This window comes from Vipera ursinii (assembly GCF_947247035.1).
Source record: "Vipera ursinii genome assembly, chromosome: 9".
In the NCBI taxonomy this organism is placed as follows: Eukaryota; Metazoa; Chordata; class Lepidosauria; order Squamata; family Viperidae; genus Vipera; species Vipera ursinii.
The window spans coordinates 4,421,246-4,448,471 of record NC_139523.1 but is presented as its reverse complement, the minus strand read 5'-3'; the positions used below and the strand labels follow the sequence as shown (position 1 = coordinate 4,448,471).

The 27,226-nt window shown below is 45.9% G+C and overlaps 1 protein-coding gene and 1 long non-coding RNA gene across 5 annotated transcripts; one reads left to right on the top strand and one right to left on the bottom strand.

The window, feature by feature from the left end:
* The first annotated feature begins 7,285 nt into the window (after positions 1-7,285).
* On the top strand, positions 7,286-27,178 carry LOC310644535 (myotubularin-related protein 9-like). Of its 3 annotated transcripts, none has more exons than XM_083369634.1 (12): positions 7,286-7,466; positions 9,055-9,271; positions 10,442-10,501; positions 12,358-12,466; positions 14,733-14,858; positions 16,849-17,022; positions 20,024-20,241; positions 21,924-22,022; positions 22,240-22,381; positions 23,056-23,276; positions 24,988-25,130; positions 26,562-27,178. In XM_083369634.1, the coding sequence occupies exons 2-12, from the start codon at positions 9,075-9,077 to the stop codon at positions 26,765-26,767; spliced, it is 1,695 nt and encodes a 564-aa protein (XP_083225760.1). In that variant the 5' UTR covers positions 7,286-7,466; positions 9,055-9,074; the 3' UTR covers positions 26,768-27,178. The 3 variants fall into 3 exon arrangements, with proteins under 3 accessions (XP_083225760.1, XP_083225758.1, XP_083225759.1); XM_083369632.1 differs by having other exon boundaries at positions 21,924-22,085; XM_083369633.1 differs by lacking the exon at positions 10,442-10,501 and having other exon boundaries at positions 21,924-22,085.
* On the bottom strand, positions 16,648-22,346 carry LOC310644537. 2 transcript variants are annotated; one of them, XR_014493307.1, is made up of 4 exons: positions 22,253-22,346; positions 21,295-21,586; positions 21,045-21,180; positions 16,648-17,000 (listed from the first exon to the last, which is right to left on the bottom strand). It is a non-coding gene; the product is annotated as an uncharacterized lncRNA (long non-coding RNA). The 2 variants fall into 2 exon arrangements; XR_014493308.1 differs by having other exon boundaries at positions 16,648-16,997.
* Positions 27,179-27,226: the final 48 nt, after the last annotated feature.

Below are 27,226 nucleotides of genomic sequence, written 5' to 3'. Positions count from 1 at the left end.
AACTCCCAGAATTCCTGAGCCAGCATAGCTGGCTCAGGAATTCTGGGAGTTGAAGTCCACGAGTCATAAAAGAGCCAAGGTTGCCTACTCCTGCCCTAGGCACTGCTATTAGAAACTCATGATTTCTGTTTCAGCTTCCTGTAAAACTGGTCAGTTCCCTATCCAGTGAGGATATTGCAGAGCAGTATTTCTCAATCTCAGTTGGGGATTCTGGGAGCTAGAGAATGCTGGGAACTGAAGTCCACATGTCTTAAATTTGCCAAGGTTGAGAAACACAGCTCTAGAGGTGGAGAAGCTTGCTTAAACTCCCCAGAAAGAAAGGACATAGGTGGCATGTAGGAGTCCCTCCCCCAAATCAATTTTATGGGGGTTTCTTCATGCATAATCCTATCATAGGTTTACCATGGAGAACTCTTATTTTCCGCTACCCCTGGGAGCACTTCTCTGCTGCCACAGACTCATTCCTGTACTGCATTTAAGGTGGAACCAAACAACTGGATTGCCTAAATATATTTAATCACTCTGGCCCAACCAGGCACCTTCCAGATGTCTTGGGGCTGGAAGTTCCTAAATACCCAGCCAACCTGTCTATAGGGTATCAGTTTTGCTAAGGCTTCATTAGAGAAATGATATCTGATTCTGGTAGAATGCAGTGGTTCCTCTTCCCTGGCTGGAGGCCAAGATAGCCCTCAGATCTATTTTTTCAAGGATCCATTGCTAAGCAGCTAACAAGGGAAAACGTGTCCTTCAAACAGAACACCCAGAAGAGGCAACCCCATCTGGGCAGGTTTTAGAGGTTTGTTTTGCCACTCCGACACCTGTGGGAGGTTTGGAAAAAGAGGGGCTATCTGCACCCTAACTGCCCACTCTGAGGATAAAACTGCATTAACAAAGTTCTCTCAAGCATTTCAAGCAGACAAATCATTCCATTCCTGGCCTTACCTGATTTCCTTTGAAAGGTGAAAGTCCGAATGCACAGCAATTGTTTAGACTATTGTAAAACCCAAACAACAATGTGCCTCATGGCACCTTCAAGGTGAACCACCTTTTGATAGCAGAGAACTCTAGTCCATGAAAAACTGCTTTCTGTTGATCATGATGGCTGTGGACTATGGGTTTAATTCTGTAACTCATTGGGTCATTTTTGAGAGGAGGGTAGCACAGTCTGTAGTAACCAGAAGAAACATTAAATTCTAAGCTGACAGTATTGTTTTTTACTCCAGTGTTGGATAGTCCTGTGATTATCTACGAAATATACAGTATATCATGAACAGAAAAATAATAGTGTCAAACAGGGGTTGTTCCTCTGTCCTAGTCCTATTAGATCTATTAGATCTCTCAGCGGCTTTTGATACCATCGACCATGGTATCCTACTGTGGCGTCTCAAGGGGCTGGGAGTGGGAGGCACCATTTTACGGTGGTTCTCCTCCTATCTCCTGGGCCACTCGCAGTCAGTATTGACGGGAGGGCAGAGATCCACCCTGAGGCCTCTCGTTTGTGGAGTTCCTCAGGGGTCGATTCTCTCGCCTCTCCTGTTCAACATCTACATGAAGCCGCTGGGTGAGATCATTCGTGGTTTCGGGGTGGGATATCATCAGTACACTGATGATACCCAACTATTTCTCTCCACCCCGAACCATCCCAGCGATGCCCTCGCCGTGATGTCCCGTTGCCTGGAGGCAGTCCAGGTCTGGATGGGGAGAAACAGGCTTCATCTCAATCCTGCCAAGACTGAGTGGCTGTGCATACCGGCATCTCGGGTTAACCAGACCATTCCACCTTTAACGATGGGGGGTGAGGTGTTACCCCCCGTTGATAGGGCTCGCAACTTGGGCGTCCTTCTGGATTCACAGCTCAATTTTGAAGACCATATAGGAGCCGTGACCAGGGGGGCTTTTGCCCAGGTTCGCCTGGTGCACCAGTTGCGACCCTACCTGGACCAAGATGCCCTACGCACAGTCACTCATGTGCTCGTGACCTCCTGTTTAGACTACTGCAACGCTCTCTACATGGGGCTGCCCTTGAGAACCACTCAGAGGCTTCAGCTGGTGCAGAATGCGGCCACGCGAGTTGTGATGGGGGTTTCCCGATACTCCCATGTAACACCTCTACTCCGCGAGCTGCATTGGCTCCCGGTTGCCCTCCATGTGAGATTCAAGGTGCTGGTTATCACCTATAAAGCCCTACATGGCCTGGGTCCGGGGTATTTCAGGGAACACCTGCTGCCAGCATCAAGTTCCCTTCGTCCAGTGCGCTCCCACAGGGAGGGTCTTCTCAAGGTGCCGCCGGTAAAAGATTGCAGGCGGATAACACCCAGGGGGAGGGCCTTCTCAGTGGGTGCGCCTGCCCTCTGGAACCAGCTGCCCGTGGAGCTTAGGACTGCCCCCGACCTCCGTTCATTTCGCCGGGACCTGAAGACCTGGCTCTTCGAGCTCTCTGGCCCAGGCTGAGAATTTTAATTTTAATTTTAATTTTAATTGGGGTTTTTATTTTTTCAGGGATTGATGTAATTTTTTAAAATTGTTTTTAACTTTTGTATTCCTTGTTTTAAATACCCTGTAAACCGCCCTGAGTCCTTCGGGAAAGGGCAGTATATCAATCCAATAAAATAAATACATAAAATAAACAAACTTCAATGATGAATCAACATTTGCTTATTTAAACAGATAAACAGAATGACCATATTCAGACAAAAAAAAACAACAGTGGGATTGGGAGTGACTTCTGACTTCCTGCCAGCTTCCCCATTGACTTTGCTTGTGGGAAGCTAGCAGGGAGCATCTGAAGTAAAATCACCTGTCCCTGGGGATGCTGCAACAGCCACAACTTTCAATAAAACTGGTCTGAACATAGTGGAAATTTCAATTCCACCAGAGTAATAGGTCCTGGATTTTTTTTACATATTTTTAAGTTAGTGGTATAATGCATTGTTTGGGTTAACTTGAGGGTACAAACAGACAAATAAACACAGTAAGAGTATTAATGGTGTATACATTCCTAAATTATGCTGTAAGTTTGGCTTGCATGGGCTCTTTCCAGCACTCTGGTGGTGGGACAAAGTCTTCACAGCTGGTGCTTGCATTATAGCTGTTGCCTTTTCACCTTTGACCCTCAAAAAGTCCCCTCCTTGAAAGGCTGGCCCCCAGATGGGTGAGCAGAAAGCTGGGCATTGAACTGGGGTGAATGAACCCTGGGGGGAAAGGCAGAAAGCATCTTTCACTTGTTTTGAACAGCTCAAAAATAAACTCCCCACTATCTTTTGGAAGCATTTTATCTTGATGAATCCAGTGTTCTGGGTTTGTGTGACATACTGAACTTCACACCACCCACCCAGGTTGGATTCCCACAGCACAGCTGCTTGTCAAACATTCATTTCCCTCAAGGCAAGGAAAAATGTGTTATTTATTAGTTTCAAAGGAAGCCCTGCATTTTAACCCCAACAACCCCCCCCCCCGTTTGAAATTTAGAATCCTGTAGTTTTGATGAGGGGAAATCCATGTGGGGAACAGAGGGAGAGGCTCATTTTGTCACAGCAGATGAGGGGAAGATCTAAGAGAAAATGTAACTGGCTACAAACATTTTTGTCTTCAAAATCTCCTCTGTGTACATCTGGAGTGTGAGGAATAGCACCCATCTTGACAGCACCCACAATGCTTCATCAGGAATGAACCATCTGGAGTCTTCCAAGTATTGTGGACAAGACTCATCAATTGCAACCCTTTGTTGTCAACAGCAAAGGGCTATTAGAACTGTCTTCATCTGGAGAACATTAGTGCCTTATCACTATTTGTTTGTTTTATTAAATTTAAAGCATCTGCAAGGCCACTCTTTATTTCAAAGCCACTCTTTATTTTCATTTAATCTTGATTTAAACATAAGAACTTGTCAATGAAAACACAGCAGATCCTGACATTTCACAGGCTTACTGATGTAAAACCAAAACTGCTTGGGGGACATCAGGTGGTAAAACACAATAGTTCTGTTTTTCCCTAATGTAAATAAGAAATTACCATTCCTCTTACTGGACAACTGATCATTGCGCAGTAAAACATACAACTTTTAAAGCTGAAGATTTTGTAATCTAAATTTAGATTTTTGTAATCTAAAGCAATACATGGAATGAGCACTACCTAAGTTACCAATGGATTCAGAACAGACAGCAGCTTTCAAGGTCATGTTGTGTAATGCCGTTTCTCAAACTTGGCAACTTTCAAATATCTAGAACTCAACTCCACACTAGAATTCTGGGAGATGAACTCCACACATATTAAAGTTGCTAGGGGTGAGAAACATGGGTCTAATGTATAATGGAAGAGGTGAAGGAGTTCCAGAAGAGATTATTTTTGGCTTTATCAATTTTACAAGGGCTTTTGGCTGTGTAAAGCACAATCAAATGTGAATAGGTCTCAAAAGCATGGGTGTGCCAGAGTTACTGAAAAAATCAGAATAAAGAACAAAAAGCCACAATTAGAATGGAATAGGGAACAACAAAATGGGTTCAAAGATGGGAATGAGCAGCTTCATATTATTTATTTATTTTTGGGACTTATATGCCGCCCTATCTCCCGAAGGACAACAATAAAAACAACAATACAAAAGTTAAAAAAAATAAATAAACAGCCCCAAAATAAATTAAACAATTTAAAAATTAAAAACATTTTAAAAACCCCTGTCGTCAGTCCAGGTCAGCGTGATGAAAAAGGAAAGTTTTAAGGCTGCGGCGAAAGGACCGGAGATCCGAGGCCATCCGGAGCTCAAGGGGGAGTTGGTTCCACAGGGCAGGCGCTCCCACAGAGAAGGCCCTCCCCCTGGGGGTTGCCGGCCGACATTGTATAGCCGACGGCACCCTGAGGAGGCCCTCTCTGTGTGAGCACGCTGGGTGATGGGAAGTCGTCCCCGGCAGCAGATGGTCCTGCAAATATCCCGGGCCTAAGCCATGTAGGGCTTTATAGGTAAGTACTAGCACCTTAAATCTCACCCGGAGGACAACCGGTAACCAATGCAGCTCACGCAGGAGGGGTGTAATATGGGAGTATCAGGATGCTCCCATCACTACCCGCGCGGCCGCATTCTGCACCAGCTGGAGCCTCCGGGTCGTCTTCAAGGGCAGCCCCATGTAGAGAGCATTGCAGTAATCTATCCGGGAGGTAACGAGTGCATGAGTGTTACTGTTATCTTAATTTAATAAATATGCAGAATATATAATGAAAAATGCTGGATTAGAAGAAATAGGCAACTAAAATGGTTGAGGAAAGCATCAACAAACTCAGTTCTGCTGATGATACTACCTGGTGATCTGAAAATGACATGGAAAACCTCTTGTTGAAGCTAACCTGTTCCTCAAAATTTTAAAAAAACCCTAATATTATGTCAGCAAGTGATACTAACTCTATGCAAGTAGTGAGAAGTTGAAGTAGAAAAAGACTGTATCTTAGGCTCAATTCACTGGGAATGTGACTGTACTTATGAGATTACAACAGATCTAGACAGACTTTTAAAATGCAGAGACATCCCACCGGCTCCAAAGATACCTATTGTGGAAACAATGCCTTTGAGCTGGGATGTCAGAGAAAGCAATTGGGAATACCTTGGTCCAATGTTTCTCAGCCTTGACGTTAAGATGTGTGGACTTCTGCTCCTAGAATTCTGGAAGTTGGAAGTCCACACATCTTAACATTGCCAAGGCTGGACAATTTGTGGCACTGAAGTCCACAGGTCTTAAAATTGCCAAGGCTGGGAATTCTGGGAGTTGAAGTCCACACATTTTAAAGTTGCCAAAGCTGGGGAAATACTAGGAATTGAAGTCCACACCTCTTAACATTGCCATGGTTGAGGAACACTGCCATGGACAAGAAGAACAAATCATTCAATTGCAGATCAAGCCAGTCAACTGCCCAGAAGTGCTACTAAGAGAAGTAAAACACTGAGGGCACCCTGAGCCAAGGGAAAAGTCACTGGAGAAGACCCTGATGCTTGGAGAAATCAAAAGTTGTGAGAAAAGACAGAAGAAAAAGTACGCGAGCCAAGCAGACACTTCCAAGAACTCAGAGAACTAACTACGGGCAAACCACCCTAGAGAAATCATAGAGTAAGAGAGTTGGGAGGGACCTCAGAGGTCATCAAGTCCATCCTGCTGGGGGACATTAGAATGCCTTTCAGGTTGTCCTTAGTGATAGGAGATGGCAAAAAAGAAAGGGTTGAGCCAGTCTTCCCCAACAGTATGCCCTCCTTTCAGTTCTATGGCAGGGATTTTGGGGGGAACTAGGTGGACAAAGCTGGTCTTGATGCACAAATCAAGTCCTTCGGGAATAGGGTGGTATATAAATTCAACTAATAAATAAATAAATAAATAAATAAATAAATAAATAAATAAATAAATATTAAAAAAATAATATAGGAGGGAAGGAGGGATTTTTTTAAAAAATTCCATTTATATCCCGCCCTTCTCCGAAGACTCAGGGCGTCTTACAAGCTTAGCAGTAGCCTTCATTCTATGTATATGCCTGCTTATTAGGGCTTTCACACACACCCCCAAGCGGCATTATTACAAAGTCAGCTTAATTGCCCCCAACAATCTGGGTCCTCATTTTACCTACCTCGGAAGGATGGAAGGCTGAGTCAACCTTGAGCCTGGTGGGACTCGAACCTGCACTAATTGCAGGCAGCTGGTGTCACTTAAGGAGGCATTAGCCCACTGCTCCACCAGAGGGACAAAGGGACTTTTGTGGATATCTGCTTTTTATATCTGCCTTCTTGGGGATTACAATACTGGCAGATATATTTTTCCCCCTCTTTTTAATTTACTTTTGCACTAGAGCGCAGCCCTGTGCTTCTCCATGGAAATACCTGATAATTAAGTGCCTTTCCCTCTTGCTCATGAAGCACAATTCTGCACCTCCGCCTTGTTATCACGCAATGAATCTCTCCCCCCCCCCCCCAGTTTCAATTCCTCCAATGTTCCAGTAATTTCATGCCTCTCTTTTTCTCATCATCTGCCCTAGCAAACAACAAGGCCACCGAATTGTCTGGCTGTTGTTTATCACAGCGATGTTTTATCTGCTATCTTCACACATCTCTTCTAGTTCTTTAACAGTGGGGGGGAAAAATAAACTGAAAACAAAACAAATTACAGCCGGGCTACCTTAAGCGACACATCCTCTTTCTCTCTTTCTCGCTCTCTCTCTCTTTCTCTCTCCCTCCCCGCTCAGCCTCTCCCTCCCTAAGTGCTGTGCAGTTCCTGTTCTACCCTTTCACAATATAAGACCCAGCTTGAACTCCCAGCAACACAACAAACAGCGGTTGCAAGGTTTCTCCACAACTGCCAATATCGGCTGGCTGGCTGGCTGGGGCATGAAGGGAGGGACCAATCTCTGTTCCCTCAGCCTTTGCCACTAGGTGGGCGATCCTGTTTCCCAGATCCCTTGGCAAGTCCCAGAAGAGATCCAGTTCCCCATTCAACTCTCAGGTAAGGGAAGTGGGTGCTCTCGGCTCTTTGGCTTTCTCCCAACACTAACTCGGTCCAGAGGAATACTTCCGTGCTGGGAAGCGGGATCCTTTTACTGAAAAGTTCCTGCCAACCAGCCAAAGATCTGGGCCTCTCTAAGCTGTGAAACTACAATTCAGCAAAGCTTAGTTGCACCAGATGGTTTGCTGCTAGGTAAAGGGGCAGTTCCTGGTCTGCCTGGACAGAAGTGGGGTTATTAGAAGCAGAACGGAGCTCACTTTTGCAGATCTGGCATGCACTGTGGTCCACCCCAAAGTTAACAGAATGCTTCATTTGGGTTGCCAATTGTTCATCCTGGCCTCATAACAGCAACTTTTCACCACAGTGAGCTGTGCTGCTTATAGTGAGGCCTGTTCCTTCCTTACTATTCAGATCAAAAGTTCTCCTCTCCAAGTGCAATCCAAGTGTTCGTTAAAGGCACAAAAATAAGCTCACTGTCTTTGTCCTGGTCAGTTGGCAACTGCCACTAATGTTGCCTAGAAAGCAGAAAGGGTTAAGAAATCTCTTGCTGTTTCTGCTGCTTGAGTAGGACTGGAGAGGGGATGGAGACAGGCAAGGCCCCCTGGGTTTGGGGGCTTGCAGAATGCCGAATTCTGGGCAGAGAAAGGGTAATGCGATGCAATGTAAGTGTACCGGTTTGGTCTAACAATCAAGGTACTGGCCTAGAAGCCAGAAGACTATAACTTCTGTTCCCATCTTAGGCATGAAAGCCATCTGGGTGACTTTGGGCCAGTCGCTCTCTCTCAACCCAACCCACTTCATAAACCTTAGTCTCACTTTCGAAGGATTACCCTCTATTCCAGACATGTCAAACACAAGGCCCGGGGCCGGATCCAGCCCGCGAAATGGTTTCATGTGGCCTGCAAAGCCATCCTGGAAACAGTGAGGGAACGGCCCCCACTGCCTTGGCCCTGGCCCAGAGACCCTCCTTTTGCCAGAGACCCTCAGATCTGTCCCACTCCTGCCCAGGCCCCCATAGGCACCCTTGATGCCAATGATGTAGAGCTGGCCACGCCCACCCAGTAGGCCATACACACTCTGGCCACGCCCACCCAGTAGGCCATACGCACTTTAGCCATGCCCACCCAGTAGGCCATGCCCACCCTGGCCACACCCACCCGGCACCCTGAGGGCAACCGCAATGCTGATGCGGCCGTCAATGAAATTGAGTTTGACACCCCTGCTCTATTCATTCTTGACCTGGAAAATGTAGGCATCTCTTTACCAAGCAGATCTCTCTATCATCCATTCATTAATAGATTGGTAGTCCTCAACTTCGAACCATTCATATTTTTTTTAACACTTCTGTGATCTGTGTAACAACCGAGGCAGTTTGCTTAATGAACACAGCAAAAAAAGGTTGTAAAATCAGGCATGACTCACTTACCACCTTACTTAGCCACAGAAGTTCCTGTCCCAATTGTGCTCATCAGCCGACATAACCGTCTTGAAGGACCAGAAAGCCTTCCTGACATGTCCTTTCTCAGCTTTCTTCCTAATCTTCCAGCTTTTCCTGAAATAGCTTTCTCCTTTACCGTCACATTTCCAGGACGCTCTGCCAACCCCACCATGGAATTTGCCGAGCTGATCAAGACCACCAAGGTAGACGATGTGGTTCTCTCATGCCCAGGACTCCAGCCCATCCAAGGGACCCTGGCCATCACCAGCCATCATTTACTGTTTTCATCCCAGGCAGAAGGGAGCAGGGAACACAGAACAACTGAGTTGTGGCTTCTGATTCGCAGTGTGGATGCCATTGAAAAAAGGTGAATAGCTTTGCCTGTCATTGCTGGGCTTCTCATCATGGTTCCTCTCCACCACCCCAAGCCCAGTTTGTGGACTTCATCTCCCAGAATTCCCCAGCTACCATGGGGAATTCTGGAGTTTTATTTTATTTTTTTAATTTTAATTCCATTTATATCCCGCCCTTCTCCGAAGACTCAGGGCGGCTTACAAGCTTAGCAGTAGCCTTCATTCTATGTATATGCCTGCTTATTAGGGCTTTCACACACACCCCAAGCAGCATTATTACAAAGTCAGCTTAATTGCCCACAACAATCTGGGTCCTCATTTTACCTACCTCGGAAGGATGGAAGGCTGAGTCAACCTTGAGCCTGGTGGGATGCGAACCTGCACTAATTGCAGGCAGCTGGTGTTACTTAAGGAGGCATTAGTTGACGTCCATACATGTTAAGTTGCTAAGGTTGAGAAATACCGGTCTAGGCAAATGTAGCCTAACAGAGCTTAAACTGCACTATCAAACTTCACTGATTCATCTTGAACAGTTAAAAGGATATGCCACTGCAGTTTTAAACTCTCTCATTTGCAATCTAGACTACTTGGGTAAACTGTTCAGACCCAAATGAAGGAGATTGGCCCACCCAAATATTATCACACACTCTAGAGAGTTCTATCAAGTTCCTTCACACTCATGTGCTTCTGGTGAGATCAGAAGCAAAGATCTTCAGATAGGCAAGGAGGCCAAATATTGGCTGGCTTGGGCTGGGTGTGGGGAGTGAAACAATGCGCTCTTCTTACTCTAATTGCTAATGGGTTACTTTTGTTCTCTGCTGAAGCTCCATCTTGCACCCTTTTGCTCCTGAGCTCTTCAAAAGGCAGCCAAATGTGGGGTTTAGAGGTGACATTTTCCTGCAACACTTGGAAAGAAGCATCGCCCGCTCAGAATGTTCACCGAGGGAGGGCTGCAGAAGAGACCAAAAGAAACAAGGCATCTTACACCTTCTTGGGGCTCCTGGGAGAACATTGCCAAGGCAGAATTGGGGTGGCCCACATCCCCCAGAGTGGCAGAGTGAAAAGTGAGCTGGAAGAGGGAGGGCACTGCAGTTGGCAGCAGATGTTCTCCATCTCAGTGCCAATTAACCTCTGCATTTCGGGCACGATGCTAACCTTTCTCCTTTCCTTCCTGTGACTCTCAGCATTCAGAATTTAAGCTGGTATCAAAGCTCCTGGACTAATGGCTCCCTGCCAGAGAACAGGTTTGCCTTAACCCTTTTCACACCGCAAGGCTTGCAAGCGAGTTAGGTGACAGGTTGGTCGCGTCATCGACTTTCGGCTTCCGCAGCTGCACAGCCAGGGAGGGGGAACCCAACTTTCCAGGCCTTGCTTCAGGAATGAAAGCGTTGCCCAGACAGGTGAAGAATGACCTTTCAGCCATCCTGGTGCCCTTTTCCTACCTGCCGGAAAGCGAGGCCAGGACAGCTTGATGGAGGGGGAAGGGAGAACTGGCAACAGGCACCCTAATCAGAAATCGAGCTTCTTGCCAGATGTTGCCCAGATTTTGCTATTATATGAACTGCGAGCATATTTTTAAGCATGCACAGAGTGCTTGTCTTCTTGGCCTTGCGCCTCCTTTCCATAGGCAGTTGAGATATTGTGCTTTAAATGCATGCTGATTGCCAAATTTCGATCACATGACCATGTGCATGCTGCAACAATCGTATTTTTTCCAGTACTGTTGTAACTTTGAGCAGTCGCTAAATGAACAGTTGTAAATTGAGGGCTATCTGTAGATTTCAAATAGTAGTGAGATTTAGGATGGTTTGAGAAAGGTTTGAGGTGGGGTCAAGGACCCAAGGCCTTCTGTTGCCTCCCACTTCCCTCTGTCCTAAAAGCCTGGAAGTCTAAATACCCCTTCCTTTTTCCAGGGGTATCACCAGAGGGGGAGGCTGCTCCTTGGAAGATCAGAAGGTCACCAAACATTGTCCCGAGATGGATGCCAGAAATTCTGGATAGTTCTCAAAGCCGTTGTTGCCTGGCCTTTGCAAACCTGTACAGTAGTTTGCAAGAACCAAACACGCTGGTTATTCCAGATTTATTTTATCTGGATGGAAAAGGATGTACAGCAATACAGGTAGTCCTTGACTTACAACCATTCATTTACAGACCATGTGAAGTTACAATGACACTGGAAAAAGTGACTTATAGAAGTTCTCGCACTTACAACCATCCCAACTTCCCCTTGGTCACATGATCCAAATTTAGGTGTTTGACAACCGCCATGCATTTACAGGGGTTGCAACATCCCGGGGTTCATGTGATCACCATTTGCAACCTTCCCAGCTGTCCCAAAGGTGCCTTTTCAAGAGACAATTGGACTTTCTTGTTCTTCCTGGAAGATGTTTTGCTTCTCATCCAAGAAGTGAAACGTTTTCCAAGAAAAACAAGGAAATCCAATTGCCTCTTGCAAAGGCGCCTTTGGGACAACCATGACCTGGATGACTGAGACCCTCCATAGAGTTCCCAGCTGGCTTCTGAGAAGCAGTGGTGAGAAGCCAGATTCCCTTAACGATGGGAACGATTTGCTTAACAACCATAGCGAAAAGTTGTAAAATTGGACGTGACTCACTTAACAACCACCTCTGGTGCCAATCGTGGTGGTAAGTCTAGGGCTACCTGTAAGGAGGCGATAAGAGAACAAGCACACTGGCAATGATGTGAGTCATGTAATCAGCATTAGCTGCATCAGTTGTATTTATTATTTTATTTATTTTATTGCATTTATATACCGCCCTTTCCCTGAGGATTCAGGGCGGTTTACAGGGAGTTAAAAATCGTATGATGCACACGATCTTGTGGGAGGCCGTCACAGCTTTGCTTATCCTCTGCTTCTCTCTCTCTCTCTTTCTGGGTTAATGAGTTGCTCACTTCCTGCTCATCTGCAAGACCATCTTTCGGATTGTGGCTGGTGGGCTGGGAAGCTAAGGTCTCCATTGTTGGTGCTGCTCCTCTCTTGCCACAAACATGAGGTTCTTTCTGCTTGCAAACTGCCGGAAGTTGCCTGTGGCCTCCTGCAAGGCAGCTCCCACAGTCTGTTTTCTCCCTGTTCCCACAGGCTGGCCAACGCCTCTGGCACCATCACTCTCAAATGCAAAGACCTGAAAATTCTGCAGTTGGAAATTCCTGGAATGGCAGAGTGCCTGAACATTGCCAGCTCCATTGAGGTAAGATGAGCCTGTCCTGATTTTGGCAAAACCCAGCTGCTGCCAGATCATTGGAAGAGGAACGTGTGCCGAGTGCCTGTCCTGATTAATGGAAGGGTGCAGTTTAGGACCAAGGCCACCTGGTTCCCACCTACACTATCTTCAGCCACAAAATCTCCAATCCGATTTTAGCCTGGTCTTGTAGGTTGTGCAGATTCAGCCAGTGCTTCATCCAGGATGTATCTTGACATACATTTTCTTCTTTTCTTTCTTTTTTCAAACTATACTGTTCCGCAGTTGTGGGAAGCAGTTATAACCAGATATTAAAACTCTTCTGTACCCAGCAGCGTCTTCCCCTGGTTAAACTCATGCCCAAACTCAGCCAAGATGCTTCCAAATGTTGCAGCTTTAAGGATAAAGGAGGAAGAGGAGGAAAGAATGAGGAAGGAGAAGGAGAAGACATTTTCCCAAGGCCTTGTCCCTTGCTGTTCAACCCCCTTCTTTTCAATCATAAGAGGGAAGTCCTCCCCCTCCCCGTGCTCTCCATTTCCTGTTGATTCATTTTGCGTAGGAAAGAAGAGGGAGGGTTGCAAAAGAAGTAAGAAGCTGATGGGTGGCAGAGAAGCCTTGTGGTGCTTGGCAGTTTGGCCAACCCAGCCTCAGCTGTTGCGTTGAGTTCTCAGAAGGGACTTAGCTGGGACTGCTTCCTCTGGTTCCCTATGGGGGATGAAACTGGCTTCAGGCCCACCTGTGCAGGGTGAGCCCCAGAAGCCCCAGTTCCTCACACACAGGTAAAAGGTGCTTGAAGAGATCTGCTTGGTTCAAAGACTTGCAGACCAGTGCTATGTTCACACTGCCAATTAAAACAAATATTAGACCAACCAAAAAGGGCAATTCAATTTAAACACACACACAAACATATATAAACCATCATAAGGTATTGTATAGGTAGATTAGCAGGGGAGTGGTTTCCCACCGGCGGGAAATCCACGAGCCTGGGTTGGGTGATGTTTCTTGTGGCGGGAGATTCCCGGCCGGGGGTTGGCTAGCGTCCAGCGGCCACCGGACATATATTGAGCCACCTGGACGGGGATCCCCAGTTGACTCCATGTGCATCAATAAAACCAGTGTTGCAATACCTCGCTGTGTGTGCGTCGTCGATCCGAACACAACATAAAGTATTTTAACTCACAGCCAAGGTAATCCCCATTGATCAGTGCAATCAGTGCAGCACTGCACCAGCTCCACCACACCCCTGGGTTCTCCTTCCTATTGCCAAGGCCAGGTAGGGTAAGGCTATGGAGCATGTGGAACGTGTCTGGAGGATGCTGTTCCGCAGGGCAGGCAGAGAAAGCTCCCTTCCTGGGTCTCACCAAATGATGTTCCTCGGCTGATGGGACCTGCAAAAATGCCTCTCCTGCTGGACCTCAGGAGATGGGTGGATGGAAGCGGTGGGAAGCGGTCCCTCAAGGAACCTGGTCCCACGCCAGGTTCCCTTCTGTAGGTATGGTCTTCTGCCCACACTCACTCAATCACCTAGAAGCCTCTTACAGCTGGTCGGGAATAATGTTTTCAGCTCTTTAATATCAGTTAAATGTTAGATGGCACAGAAAGACCGATGAAACAGCAGTTTTCCCAGATAGACTTTAATGCGAGTAGTCCTCAACTTACAACCACAATTGGGACCAGAATTTCTGCGGCTAAGGCTAAGTAAAAGGGTGGTTAAGTGAGTTACACCTGATTTTATGCTATTTTTTGCCACAGTTGTTTTTATTTTTATTTTAATTCCATTTATATCCCGCCCTTCTCCAAAGACTCAGGGCGGCTTACAAGCTTAGCAGTTAAGTGAATCCTGTGGTTGTTAAATGATTCCTTCTTCCACCATTGACTTTGCTTGTTAGAAGCCTGCTGGGAAGGTCACAAATGGGCAATTACATGACCCTGGGGCTCTGCAACCGTCGTAAATACATGCTGGTTTCCAAGCATCCAGATTTTGATCATGTGACTATGGGGATTCTGTGACGGTTACAAGTGGGAGGACTGGTTGTAACTCACTTTTCTCGGTGCCGTTGTGACTTTCAGTAGTTGCTAAAGGAATGGCTGTAAGTTGAAGACTTCCTGAGTGTCTGGGCTTTAAGGATCAAGAGCAGCAATGCTGGCTGGGGTATTTGGGGAATTGAAGTCCACACATCTTAAAATGTCTTCAGCTTGGCTAAGAGACACTTCAAAGTGGAGAACGTCACATGTATCTGTTGCTAACCATGCTGGACCAACCATGTTCCCACAGGCCCTTTCTTCTCTGGAATCGGTGATGATGGCGTACCCCTTCTTCTACAGACCCCAAAACACAATGCTGGGCACTGGGTGGCCGACGCACATGACTGAACAGTATTACAAGCAGATTGCAACTGACGTGAGTAGAGGCCGATGATGATCTTCATGAGAAGCAAAGGTCCCCCTCTGAGCATGGGCTACTGGGCTGGCAGAACTGACAGCTGGACCAGGGCATTTTGTGGCCTGGTGTCAAGGACATTGCATGTTATTGATAACAAATATCTATCAAAACTATTTTTTTTTAATTTTAAAGGACTTAACAAGTTGTTCTACTATCTCTGCTGTATCAGAAGTTGAAAATGATGCTGTAATTGTAGATATTGCCATTGAGTTACATCTCACAGATGATATTTGTCTTCTAGCATGGAATACAGGTAGACCTCAACTTACAACTGATCACTTACCCAACTGTTTGAAGTTCCAATGGATTGACCTGGGAGGGGGTTTACTTACAATCTGGATTTGAAGTTCTGACAGTTGCCCCCCCCCTTGTGGGGACATGACCACACTTCAGGCACTGAGCAACTGGGCCACATTTACGGCCATTTGTAACGTCCCGCAGCCACATGACCATGTTTTACAATGGTTTTGCCGAAAACCAGTATTTACTTCCAGTTTTTGGCAAAACCACACCCATAGCAAACCATTGGTTTGTTTAATGACTACAGTATCCTCTTAATGACCACAGATTCACTTAATAAGAAAAGTCATAAAATTGGGTCTGTCATGTGACAGACAGACCCCCTTTATATCTATCTCCGAGTTACATGGGGCAGGCTCCATTATGGTCATAACCTGAGGACTATCTGTTTAACAAAACTTCATCCTCATCATCTGTCAGTCAGTTGGTCGAAAGTCTACGCTGTATCCCTGCTTCCACCCAATTTTTCCAGGTCACCACTTTTTCCCCCAATATCAAAGCTGGGTTTTAAAGTCAATGCAATTATTTCCCTCTGTGTTTGTGTGCGGGTATGTCTGTGTTGTCCATAGATATCAACAACCCAGGAAGTGGAGAGCCATGTTTGTCTATAGTGGCAAAAAAAATCAAAAGAAGTCGGGTAGCACCTTAAAAAGTTGGTGCCTTTTAAGAAAATGTATGAGTCAGAAAAGGCGCCACCTGATTTCTTCCGAACAACTGAAGAAACTTCTCTTGCATTATATTTTAACAGATTAGTTTTGCTGCCTGGAATTAACAAATATTAACCTTTCTGATCTACCCTTTGGGTGAGACTCTCTTTCCGCCTGATGTTCAGTGGCATTGCGTCCGTGGACCCTTCCTTTTAAGAAAGGCCAAGAGGTAGCAGATCAGGGGTTGTGTGGCACATGTGGGTGGGTCTCTCTTCCACAACACAAAGATTCCTCAAACCTCCCATTGCTTCCAGCTTTTTCAGGTTGCTCAGTTATTGCCCAGTAAGGAGGGCTGAGGAAATATCTACAGATGCATCACATCCTGGACATAAACTGTTTCAACTCCTCCCCTTGGGATACAGCTATGTGGCATTGCATGCCAAAACAACTAGACACTGGGAGGTTTTTTCCTTGTGCCATCACTTTGCCGAACACCTAATTTTCACTGTACTGTCTTATTTATATGTGTATTTCCCCATGTTGTATGGTTGTAGTATTATTATCCTCATCTTCTCTACTACTTCCTTTTATTGATAGCATTATGATTATTACTCTGTTGCTTTGCATGTACACTGAGATCTTTTGCACCAGAGACAAATTCCTTGTGTGTCTAACCACACTTGGCCAATAAAGTATTCTCCTCTCCTCTCCATTCTTCCTCTCCCCTCCCCTCCCCTCTCTTCTCCCTCTCCTCTCCCCTCCCTTCATCTCCTCTCTCTTCTTTGCACCAACCTGGCTCCTTCACCCCCCACTCCACAACCAAGCCAACAGCTTCCTCCCCAAATTTGGGACTTTTGAAATGCAGTCAGGTCAACAGATGTCATCTGACAGGATAGATGTTCAGCAAGAAGATTGTATATTGTATATTGGAGGCAGACAGCCTCACCATAACCAGAGCTTGACCTGGCTCTTCAAACACCTTCATTCTTCATCCCTCCCAGACAGGGGCTTGGAGGCTGAGTTCTATCAATGCAGACTTTGGAGTCTGTCCCAGTTATCCACCAGTTGTGATCGTACCGGCGAGACTGGATGATGCAGCCCTTCAGAAGAGCGCCCGATTTCGTCAGGGGAGGCGATTCCCAGTTCTCAGCTACTATCACAAAAGAAACGGGACGGTGGGTCCAGCTCCTCTCTCATACTGCCCCTTTCACTTGCGGCACCCAATTTCTGTTCATAAACCAGCCCTGTGGTTAAATATATGCTTTTTCCTTTCCGTTTCCCTGTTTTTATTCCATCCAACTCCCAACCCTCTCTTTCTTCTCTCTTCCCCACAAATTCTGTTTGCATGCTTAGCTGTTCACCCCCATAGCTGCTCTAGTGCAGAGGTCCCCAAGCCCTGGTCCGGGAATTGGTACTTGGCTGCAGCATGCCAGAAACCAGGCCACACATGCCAGAAACCAGGCCACAGGATGTAGGCAGCATATGAAACCACACACCCTCCGGTCCAAGGAAAAACCTCTCTCCACGGAACTGGTCCCTGGTGCCCTAAAGGGGGCGCTACTCTACTGCAGTGTTTCTTAAACTTGGCATTTTGATGATGTGTGGACTTCAATTCCCAGAATTCCCCAAAGCTTCAAGTTGTCAAGGCTTAGAAACACTAGCAACAGCAATCTTTTCCAACCTGGAGCTCTTGCAATGCTTAGAAACTCCCAGCACTCATATTTATTTATTTATTTATTTATTGATGGGATTTATATCCCGCCCTATCTCCCGAAGGACTCAGGGCGGCTAACAATAAAACATATAATAAGTACATAAATCAAGATAAAATGAAATTGAGAACATCAGTGCAATAAAAAAATTAGAGAATTTAAAAATGAATTAAAAATACTAAATATAAATTAATTAAAATGCCTGTCAGTCTAGGTCAGCTTGGTGGAACAGGTGTGTTTTGAGGCCGCGGCGAAAGGATTGGAGGTTTTGGGCTATCCGAAGCTCAGGGGGGAGCTGATTCCATAGGGTTGGTGCTCCCACAGAGAAGGCCCTCCCCCTGGGGGTCGCCAGCCGACATTGCCTAGCTGACGGTACCCTGAGGAGGCCTTCTCTGTGTGAGCGTACTGGACGGTGGGAATTTGTTCCCGGCAGCAGATGGTCCTGCAAGTATCCCGGACCTAAGCCATGTAGGGCTTTAAAGGTAAGTACCAGCACCTTAAATCTCACCCGGAGGGCAACTGGTAGCCAATGCAGCTCACGCAGGAGGGGTGTAATATGGGAGTATCGGGGAGCTCCCATCACAACCCGTGCAGCTGCATTCTGCACCAGCTGAAGCCTCCGGGTGGTCTTCAAGGGCAGCCCCATGTAGAGAGCATTACAGTAATCAATACGGGAGGTAACGAGTGCGTGGGTGACTGTACGTAGGGCATCTCGGTCCAAAAAGGGGCGCAATTGGTATATAAGACGAACCTGTGCAAATGCCCCCCTAGCCACGGTTCCAATGTGATCTTCGAAACTGAGTCGTGAATCTAGGAGGACGCCCAGATTGCGTGCTTTATCAATGGGAGGTAACATCTCTCCTCCTATAGTCAGAGATGGAACCTCTTGGACCAAACGAGATGACGGTATGTACAGCCACTCAGTCTTGGCCGGGTTGAGTCGAAGCCTGTTTTCTCCCATCCAAATCTGTACCGCTTCCAGACAACGGGACATCACATCAAGGGCATCACTGGGTTGGTTCGGGGTGGAGATGAATAGCTGGGTATCATCAGCATATTGATGATATTTCACCCCGAAGCTACGGATGATCTCTCCCAGCGGCTTCATATAGATGTTGAACAGGAGGGGCGAGAGCACCGAACCCTGAGGCATATCCTCCAAGGAGGGCACGAGATAGGAGAAGACAGAGATGCCCTCCAGTGGCCACCTTCCTCATCTGTACCAGGAGATGCTGGGAACTGAACCAGGCAGCTTTGGCACACCCAATGGATACTCTAAACATGCCGTGTCACTTCACCAATCTGTACAGAATTCTTTTCATGCATAAAAAGGTTGGAAGGAACCTTGGGGGTCTTCTAGTCCAAGCAGGAGACCCTATACTATTCCAGACAAATGGCTGTCCAGTCTCTTCTTGAAAACCTCCAGTGATGGAGCATCCACAGCTTCTACAGGCAAGCCGTTCCACTGATTAATAGTTCTCACTGACAGGAAATTTCTCCTTAGTTCTAGGTTGAATCTCTCTTTGATGATCTCCCACCCAGTTACTTCTTGTCCTGCCTTCTGGTGCTTTGGCGAATAGGTCAACCCTCTCTCCTCTGTGACAGCTCTTCAAGTACTGGAAGACTGCTATCATATCACCCCTAAACCTTCTCTTTGTTAGGCTAGACCAGGGGTAGGCAACCTCGGCTCTTTTATGACTCGTGGACTTCAACTCCCAGAATTCCTGAGCCAGCATAGCTGGCTCAGGAATTCTGGGAGTTGAAGTCCACGAGTCATAAAAGAGCCGAGGTTGCCGACCCCTGGGCTAGACATACCTAGCTCCCTTAACCGTTCAAGGTGTGGTTTAACCTCCAGACCGCTTTTCATCTTCACCAGCCCCATCAAAAGGAATTTGAGCATCACCAAGCAGACAGCAGGCAAAAACAGACCAAGCACTGCTTAGGAACTGAGAATTCAGAAAGAAATGACTGTATCACTGTCATTAATCAGTTCAACAAGAATGTAAAAATGTCTTTCATTTGCCCCAGATGGGGAACTTTCGGAATTTCGCTTTTTCAGACCAATATGCAGAAACTTAGCCATTATTCAAAATTCATAGTTCTCTAACTTTTGCAACACAAGTCAGCAATATTGTCATTTTAGAAAATATATCATCAAGAAAAGTCAGCTTTAAAAAAACCAAAAGCTGTATGAAAAGTTCTACAATAGAAAAAAAAATGGTTTGCAAAAACTGGGCATGAAACAGACTTACAAACAAAAATTCTTACCTTAAGGAAAGCATATCCCAAAATACATTCAATTTCAGGATGAGCTTTTCAAAAAAGATCAAGCTTAAGGAGATGTACTTGACCGAGGGCCACAAGGTGACATTGGGAGAACCCCACATTGATCAGTTTGCACCCCTCCCAGGAGACTCCCTCCTTTTTACTCTCCTCCATCCATCTCCATCCTTTGCTCGTACAGGCGATGCTTCGCAGCAGCCAGCCCCTCGTGGGGCCCAACCGGAAACGCTGCTATGAGGATGAGCTGCTCTTGACCGCCATCCTAGAGGGCGGGGAACGTGGCTTCATCCTGGACACCAGGTCGCTGCAGGCTGCAAAGCAGGCCCGGGTGATGGGAGGCGGCCTGGAGCAGCGAAGCTGCTATCGTGGCTGGAAGAGGCTGCACCGAGCTCTAGAGAGGTAAGTCCCTCTATCTATTCATGCCCATCCATGATGGGAAGGTATCAAAAGAAGCCCCAGGCAAGGCACATCTGAATAATGTGCTGAAAGCACTATGGAAGCACTTTTCCCCTTTTAAAACAGACGTACGTTGTGCTTTCAGCGTATCATGAGCAGGAAAAAGCAAAATTAAAACAACAACCACAACAGGGAACAAAGATGGCCATTAGTCAAAAGATACCCTGGGAAATTCCTTAACTTTGGTGTGACCCACGCTTCTGATGCTAAGCAGGGTGAACCAGCTTAAAAATGATTCCTTCCTCAATTAAGTCAAGGATGATCTGTGAAAAACTGGTACTGTTAAGAATTATTTAATAATATTTTTCCCAGTCAGCACTGAAATCTTCCAGAAACAGAGAATTGTAGACCAACATATCTGCAGGGCAGTAGGTTAACAAAATATTTAGTACTGTCCCTGATTAATTATGGGATTCTTCTCCATTGTTAGAGAAGCTGTGGAAGAAACCAGCCTGATAACCCCCAATCAATGCTCTTTGCTTAAAGTGAAAGGACTATTGCAGAAAACAAATGTTTTTTTTTTTAGTTAAGTGACTGCCCAGGAAAGAGATGAAAATTCTCTAACTCAGGGGTGTCCAATCTTGGGAACTTTAAGACCTGTGGACTTCAGCTGTGGACTTCAATTCCCAGCTGGGGAATTCTGGGAATCAAAGTCCACTGGTCTTAAAGTTCTCACGTTTGGACAACTGTGCTCTAACTCATGCCTGGAACAGCCTGACTATACAGATCGTCCAGGTGAAACTGACCTGTAACAATTCTTCTGCAATTCTCTCTCATCACAGATCCCCCCCCCCCTTTTAGCTAGCAAGAGGGTGAGTAAAATTCTTCAGTCCAGTAAAGATTCTTGTGCAGATTTTCAACGTCACCAAGCCCTTCAGCATGCTGGAGGATTAGTACAGGAGGAAACAACAACAGCAACAACAAACAGTTGGAGAAATGCAAATACCGGTGTTTTGGTGTTTTTTTTTTTCATAATAATAATAATAGAGACAGTACCTACTCAAAAGGGCTCGATCATGTACTGGCAGCCTCCTTCAGCTTGTGCCTTAACTCTGATCGGTAGAAATTTTCTAGCAGCCCATGCAGTGGTGGCATTCAGCCGGTTTGCACCACTTCGGCAGAACCGGTAGCTAATTTTTCGTTGCCCAGGCCCAGAATGGACTTCCGGAAGCGGCATCCACACAGAGAGCCAGTTGCTCACCTATTTGAATCCCACCACTGGCCTCATGTTAACAGAACGTTTGTCCAGCCCAGCAGTCGAAAATAAAACATAAAATAAAATCCTGATCTAGAAAGGGAATAGAAAGCAGGAATAGAAAATCAAATGCTTTCAGCCAGATTTTTGCTTTCTGCAAGAAAGGGCGGTTTCTGAAGTTGAGGTTCTGAAGTATTGGCATTGGGTAAGTGCTTATATCTAAATGGCTCACAAGAATTATTTCGTATATATTTTCCTATGGAGAAAGATGGACAGATGTGTTTAAAGTTTAAACCGGCCTCTCCTATTAACGGCAACTCACTCTCTCCAGCCAGACAAGTCTGGTCCATGGGAGAGGCCCCTGACTACGAGCTGCAGGACTCTCTGACCAAGTCAGTTCTCCTTCTCCTTCTCCCTCCCCACCTCTCAGGGGTCGCTCCCTCCAGGAAAGCTTCATCAAGCTGGTGGAAGCCTGCAATGACACTTCTCCTCACATGGACCGCTGGCTGAGCAGGCTAGAAGCCTCCAGGTGGTTGTCCCACGTCAAGGAAGCCTTGAATGCTGCCTGCCTGGCAGCTCAGTGCCTGGAAAGGTAGTGTTGCATTTGGTCCCTCCCCCGGAAAGGGTCTGGAGAGGAGCCCCCAGGAGAAGCTGTTTGGACACATCCCCTCTGCACCCCAACCTTTCGGGATGGGCTAATGTCAGGGAGGAGGTCGTGTAACCAGAAACCTCATGTCTTGCTCCAGAGAGGAGGCTTACGTCCTGGTGCATGGAGCTGAAGGGAAGGATGCCACCTTGTTGGTCACGGCTCTTGCCCAAGTTATCCTGGATCCAGCCTGCAGGACATTGGCCGGCTTCCAGGGACTGCTGGAGCGGGAATGGATACAGGTACTAGCGGGAGGCAGTTCAAAGGGGATTGGCATGCTGGCTGGGGAATTCTGGGAAACGAGGTCCACACTTCTTAAAATTGCCATAGCTGAAAAACAAGAAAGTATATCTTGTTCTTTTTTTTATCTCAATAGTTCCTAGTAGTAATACAGATAGAATTTCAAAATTGGAAGTGATTATAATTCTAAGCACAGGCATAGGGTTTTTATGCTATACGTTTACTCATCAGATTCTAGTCAGCATACAAAATGGAAGGTAAGGATTCCTTAACCATGGCTTAGTGTGGTGTGATAACACAGCCACTGAATATTATCATCAAGCCAATGCAGAGAGCCTCTGGCTCTCCAGATATGGCTAAAGTGCAACTTCCATCGTCCCAAGCCTTTAACTCCCTGCTGGGAATTGTAATTTAGAAACTTCTGCAGCACCTCGGACTCCGCCTCTCATCAAACACAGACAAACAGGCTGATATGACACAGGTGTACCTTTGATCATAAGGAGGAACAGTTTATTTCTTACTAATATTTATGGGGTCCTTTGATTGACTTCGTTGAGCTTTGTTTCTTGTTGAAAGCATTGTCTCCTGCCCTTCCCTCTCCCTGGATGTTACTGCTAGAAGCATGAAGAAGCAGAAAGCTCCATTTCTGCTTCTAGTTGCCTTTTTGCTTTTCCAGGCTGGGCACCCCTTCCAGCTCCGCTGTGCCCACTCTGCCTACGGGCACGCCCGGCTCAAGCAGGAGGCACCTACCTTTCTCCTCTTCCTCGACTGCGTCTGGCAACTGGGGCGCCAGTTCCCCTTCTCACTGGCCTTCAATGAGCATCTCCTGCTGGCACTCTTTGAGCATTGCTACGCCTCTCCCTATGGCACATTCTTGGGCAACAACGAGAAAGAAAGGTAAAGCAGGAGTAGGCTACGGAGGGGCAGAGCAGGGTTGAGGGTGCCAGCCTAGGAGAGCAGGGCGAACTGAGATTATTCAAAGACTCCGACCAAGGGCTGGGAATGTTCTGCCTCCAGCCTTGAAAGACATAGAGGGATGGCCTTGCACTTAATTTGGCCTCTTCAAATATCTCGGGTGAAGAAATCTGAAATCTTAGAAATCACAAGAGATACTCTTAGTAACCTTTCACTGCTAGAACTCTCCCTGCACTTTCAAGAAACGAGACGCACAGGATTTTAACCTCAGGACATGATGTTCTCCGGGAGAAAATCAACCTGGGGAAGTGGAAAGGTTTCACTTGCAAGGAAACCTCACAGCAGCCATTTTTGCAGGGAAGAGGATACCAAGATTTCAGAGCCTCCTGACTGGTGGTTCTCATCACTTCTCCCACAGAAATGGCTGAACCAACCATGATAAAGCACTCAGGTGTGTGTGTGTGTGGGGGGGGGGGTTTCCACAGAACCAGGGTTCACAGGAGTCTGCAGTGTGGTCAAGACGGCAGTCACATCAGTGAGATCAAAGTTCACATATTTGTGTACATCTTACGTGTACTGCAGTTGGAGCTTCAATCATACCTTTATAGCCACCAGGTTGACTTTTTCCACAAGACCTTGCGGGCATCCCTACCAAAGCTCCTTGCTTGTTGCTCCAGTTCCAGACATAGCATTAAATAAAAACAAATCCAGTTTAGCCAGTCTTCCTTGTAGCTTGGAGCCCTATTCATAAAAAAGCAGTAGGTGAAATTCTGGTTTATCGATCTGAGTCAGTTGAGGCTACTGGGGAGAAAAGTACAGGTAGTCCTCCACTTATGACAAGAATTTGAACCAGAATTTCTGTGGGTAAGCAAGGTGATTGTTAAGTGAGTCACACCCAATTTTTACAATCTTTTCTGCCACAATTGAATCACTGTGGTTATTAAGTGAATCTTGTGGTTGTTAAACGAATCTGGCTTACCCATTTCTGATTTTGCTTGTCAGAAGTGGCTGGGAAAGTCACAAATGGCAATCACATGATCCCAGGAAACTGCAAGTATCATAAATACATGCCAATTGCCAAGTGCCTGAATTTTGATCACATGACCAGGGGGAATATGCAAGGGTCATTAAAGCGTGAGGGCTGGTTCTAACTACTTTTTTGAGTGCTGTTGAAGGGTTGCTAAACAAATGGCTGCAAGTCGAGGAGTACCTATAATTCTTTCATGCTTTTACACAGGGATCTTCAAACTTGGCCCTTTTATGACTTGTGGACTTCAACTCCCAGAATTCCTCAGCTAGACATGCTAGCTGAGGAATTCTGGGAGTTGAAGCCCACAAGTCATAAAAGAGCCAAGTTTGAAGACCCCTGCTTTTACATCTCCAACAACCCGTTTGAATCAAGTTGTACCCTCGAGAGGAGAGGGACACCTCAAAGCTACAAGGAACAGAGTCTAAAAATGTTAGATTGCATTTGCTTCCGTCAACCTTCCCCAAACATCCCATTGCAATTTTTGTGGAGCATCTGTTGTATTCCTTCCCTAACATGGCGGGCTCCTGGTTGGATGTGGTGATTGGAAAGCTGGCTAGGGACTTCTGGGAATTGAAGTGCACACATCTTCAAGTTGCCCAGGCTGAGAAACAGTGCTCCAGGCCTACCCAAGGAGAGACTAAAATGCTACTGACTTCCCTGCAGGAGGTTGTGTGAAGTGAGGGGGAAGACCCACTGCCTCTGGCCCTGGATAAACTGTGTGGAGAAGTACCTGAATCCCCTTTACATGTACAACCCCCTGGTCATCTGGCCCTCCGTGGAACCACAGAGTGTGGTGCTCTGGCAAGGTAAATTCCGCTTACCATGTAAAGTACAAGCTCACACTGTCCACCGTTCCAGAACTTTCGAACAAAGCACTCACATGCCAGCAACTGTAATTTGGTTGAAATTAAGCCTTCCAGATTTCAGAGTGTCACAGGCCAACATTGGTGATAAGTCTGGAAGTTGAGTCATGGCAACTGGACTTATTTTCTTGTTGGTCTGAAATATTTCGCTGTTCATCCAAACAGCTTCCTCGGTCAGAGGAAGTTGGTTAACCAGAGTTGTTGGCACTTAAGCAGCGAAACATCTCAAACCAACAAGAAAATCTTACCTTTAAAGAATCTTCATTATGCTTTGCTCAGGTTGATACAATAATTCCAGAGATTTCAATGATACAGAAATCATTTAGGAGGGATGGATGATATCTGCACATATGCATTGCAGAATTTTGTACAGGGATCCCTGTGTTAATAGGGATCAGAAAATTTGTTATTAAGCAAGATATCACGTGATCACAATTTGTAGCCTTCCCTGCTGGCTTCCCCATTAGCTTTGCTAGTCAGAAGCTGTCTGGGAAGGTCACAGCTGGTGATTACATGATCCCAGAACACTGCAACTATCATAAATATGTGCCAGATGCCAAGCACCCAAATCATGATTATGTGATTGCAAGAATACAAAACCAAATTGTGATTATGTGACTGGAGTGTCACAATATTCCTCAGTGCAAAAACCAGTCGTAACTTTTTTCAACACCTTCCTAACTTCAAATGTCACTAAACGAATGGATGTAAGTCAAGGACTACCTGTAATACAGCCTTACTAAATCCTGTTTCAAAAATTTCCACTGTCTGAATATCAGGAAATTTCCAAATCACATCTGATGAATTGAAACGAAAACCTTGCCCACCTATCCACTTTGCTGCTCATTTCCTTTATGTGCTTTTAAAATACACATGTAAGAAAGAAGCCCAACAATTTTTCTGAATCCTGGATCTTCAGAGGACTCTTATTTAAAGTTCTCTAGATACAGATTTGAGTGAGAATTTCAATCTACTGCTAAATATATTTGCAAACGTGCAGATTTGAAGGATATCTAAATACTCTGAGCACCTTAAATGTAAAAACAGGATCTGCATGTTCCATTAGCAGCCCGTTTTCCTGGGGTTATTATGAAAGATGTAGTTGTCCCCCTAGATCAGGGGTAGGCAACCTCGGCTTTTATGACTCATGGACTTCAACTCCCAGAATTCCTGAGTCAGCTGACTCAGGAATTCTGGGAGTTGAAGTCCATGAGTCATAAAAGAGCCGAGGTTGCCTACCCCTGCCCTAGATGTTGGGGTTGGAAGCTAAGTGAGTCTATTGGTTAATGTTCTTTATAAAGAGTTGCTGCAAAGATATAAAAGATGACTGTCCTCGTGAAAGAGATGGATAACTGGCCATTATTCTCCATGCAGGTTTATTTCTCCGCTGGGTCCGTTCCTCCCACCATCTTGATGAAGCTTGGGCAGAAATTCAGCAAATAGCAACAAATAGCCAAACTTACAACAGTTGCACAGAGCCATGTGAAAGTAGACTGCAACACCCCTTTTTAGATGAAGGAATCAAAGAATTAGCTGGTAAACGTCACCACCCCAAAAGAGAGCTGAAAACAGAGTGCTGACACCCCTGGAGCCACCAAGGAGAAATGAAGCTCTTCATCTGTGGCACAGAGAACACTGTGAACATGTCGATGTATTTCCCAGACCTATTTTTTTAACTATTACAAATAAAATACAGCTCTTTAAATCCACGTTTCAGATCGAAGAAATCCAGAACACAAGCTCAATCTTCCTGGCAATGAGTCATCCGAATGCTCATATGTAGCCACCCCAACTTGGAGCCAATAGCTATGTTTAGACAATAAAGTTGACGTGGCTTTTAAAATGTTAATATTAGTCAAACCTAACCAGTGCTGGATGGGGAATTCTGGGTGTTGAAGTCTACACAATCTAAAGTTGCTAAGGCTGAAAGATGCTGCTCTACTCCAATAAGCTGATCCAATAATCTCACAATATATTGTAAAACGTGGAGTTTGCTATGACCTGGGCTTTACTTAGCAGAACTGTCAATATGGAAACCC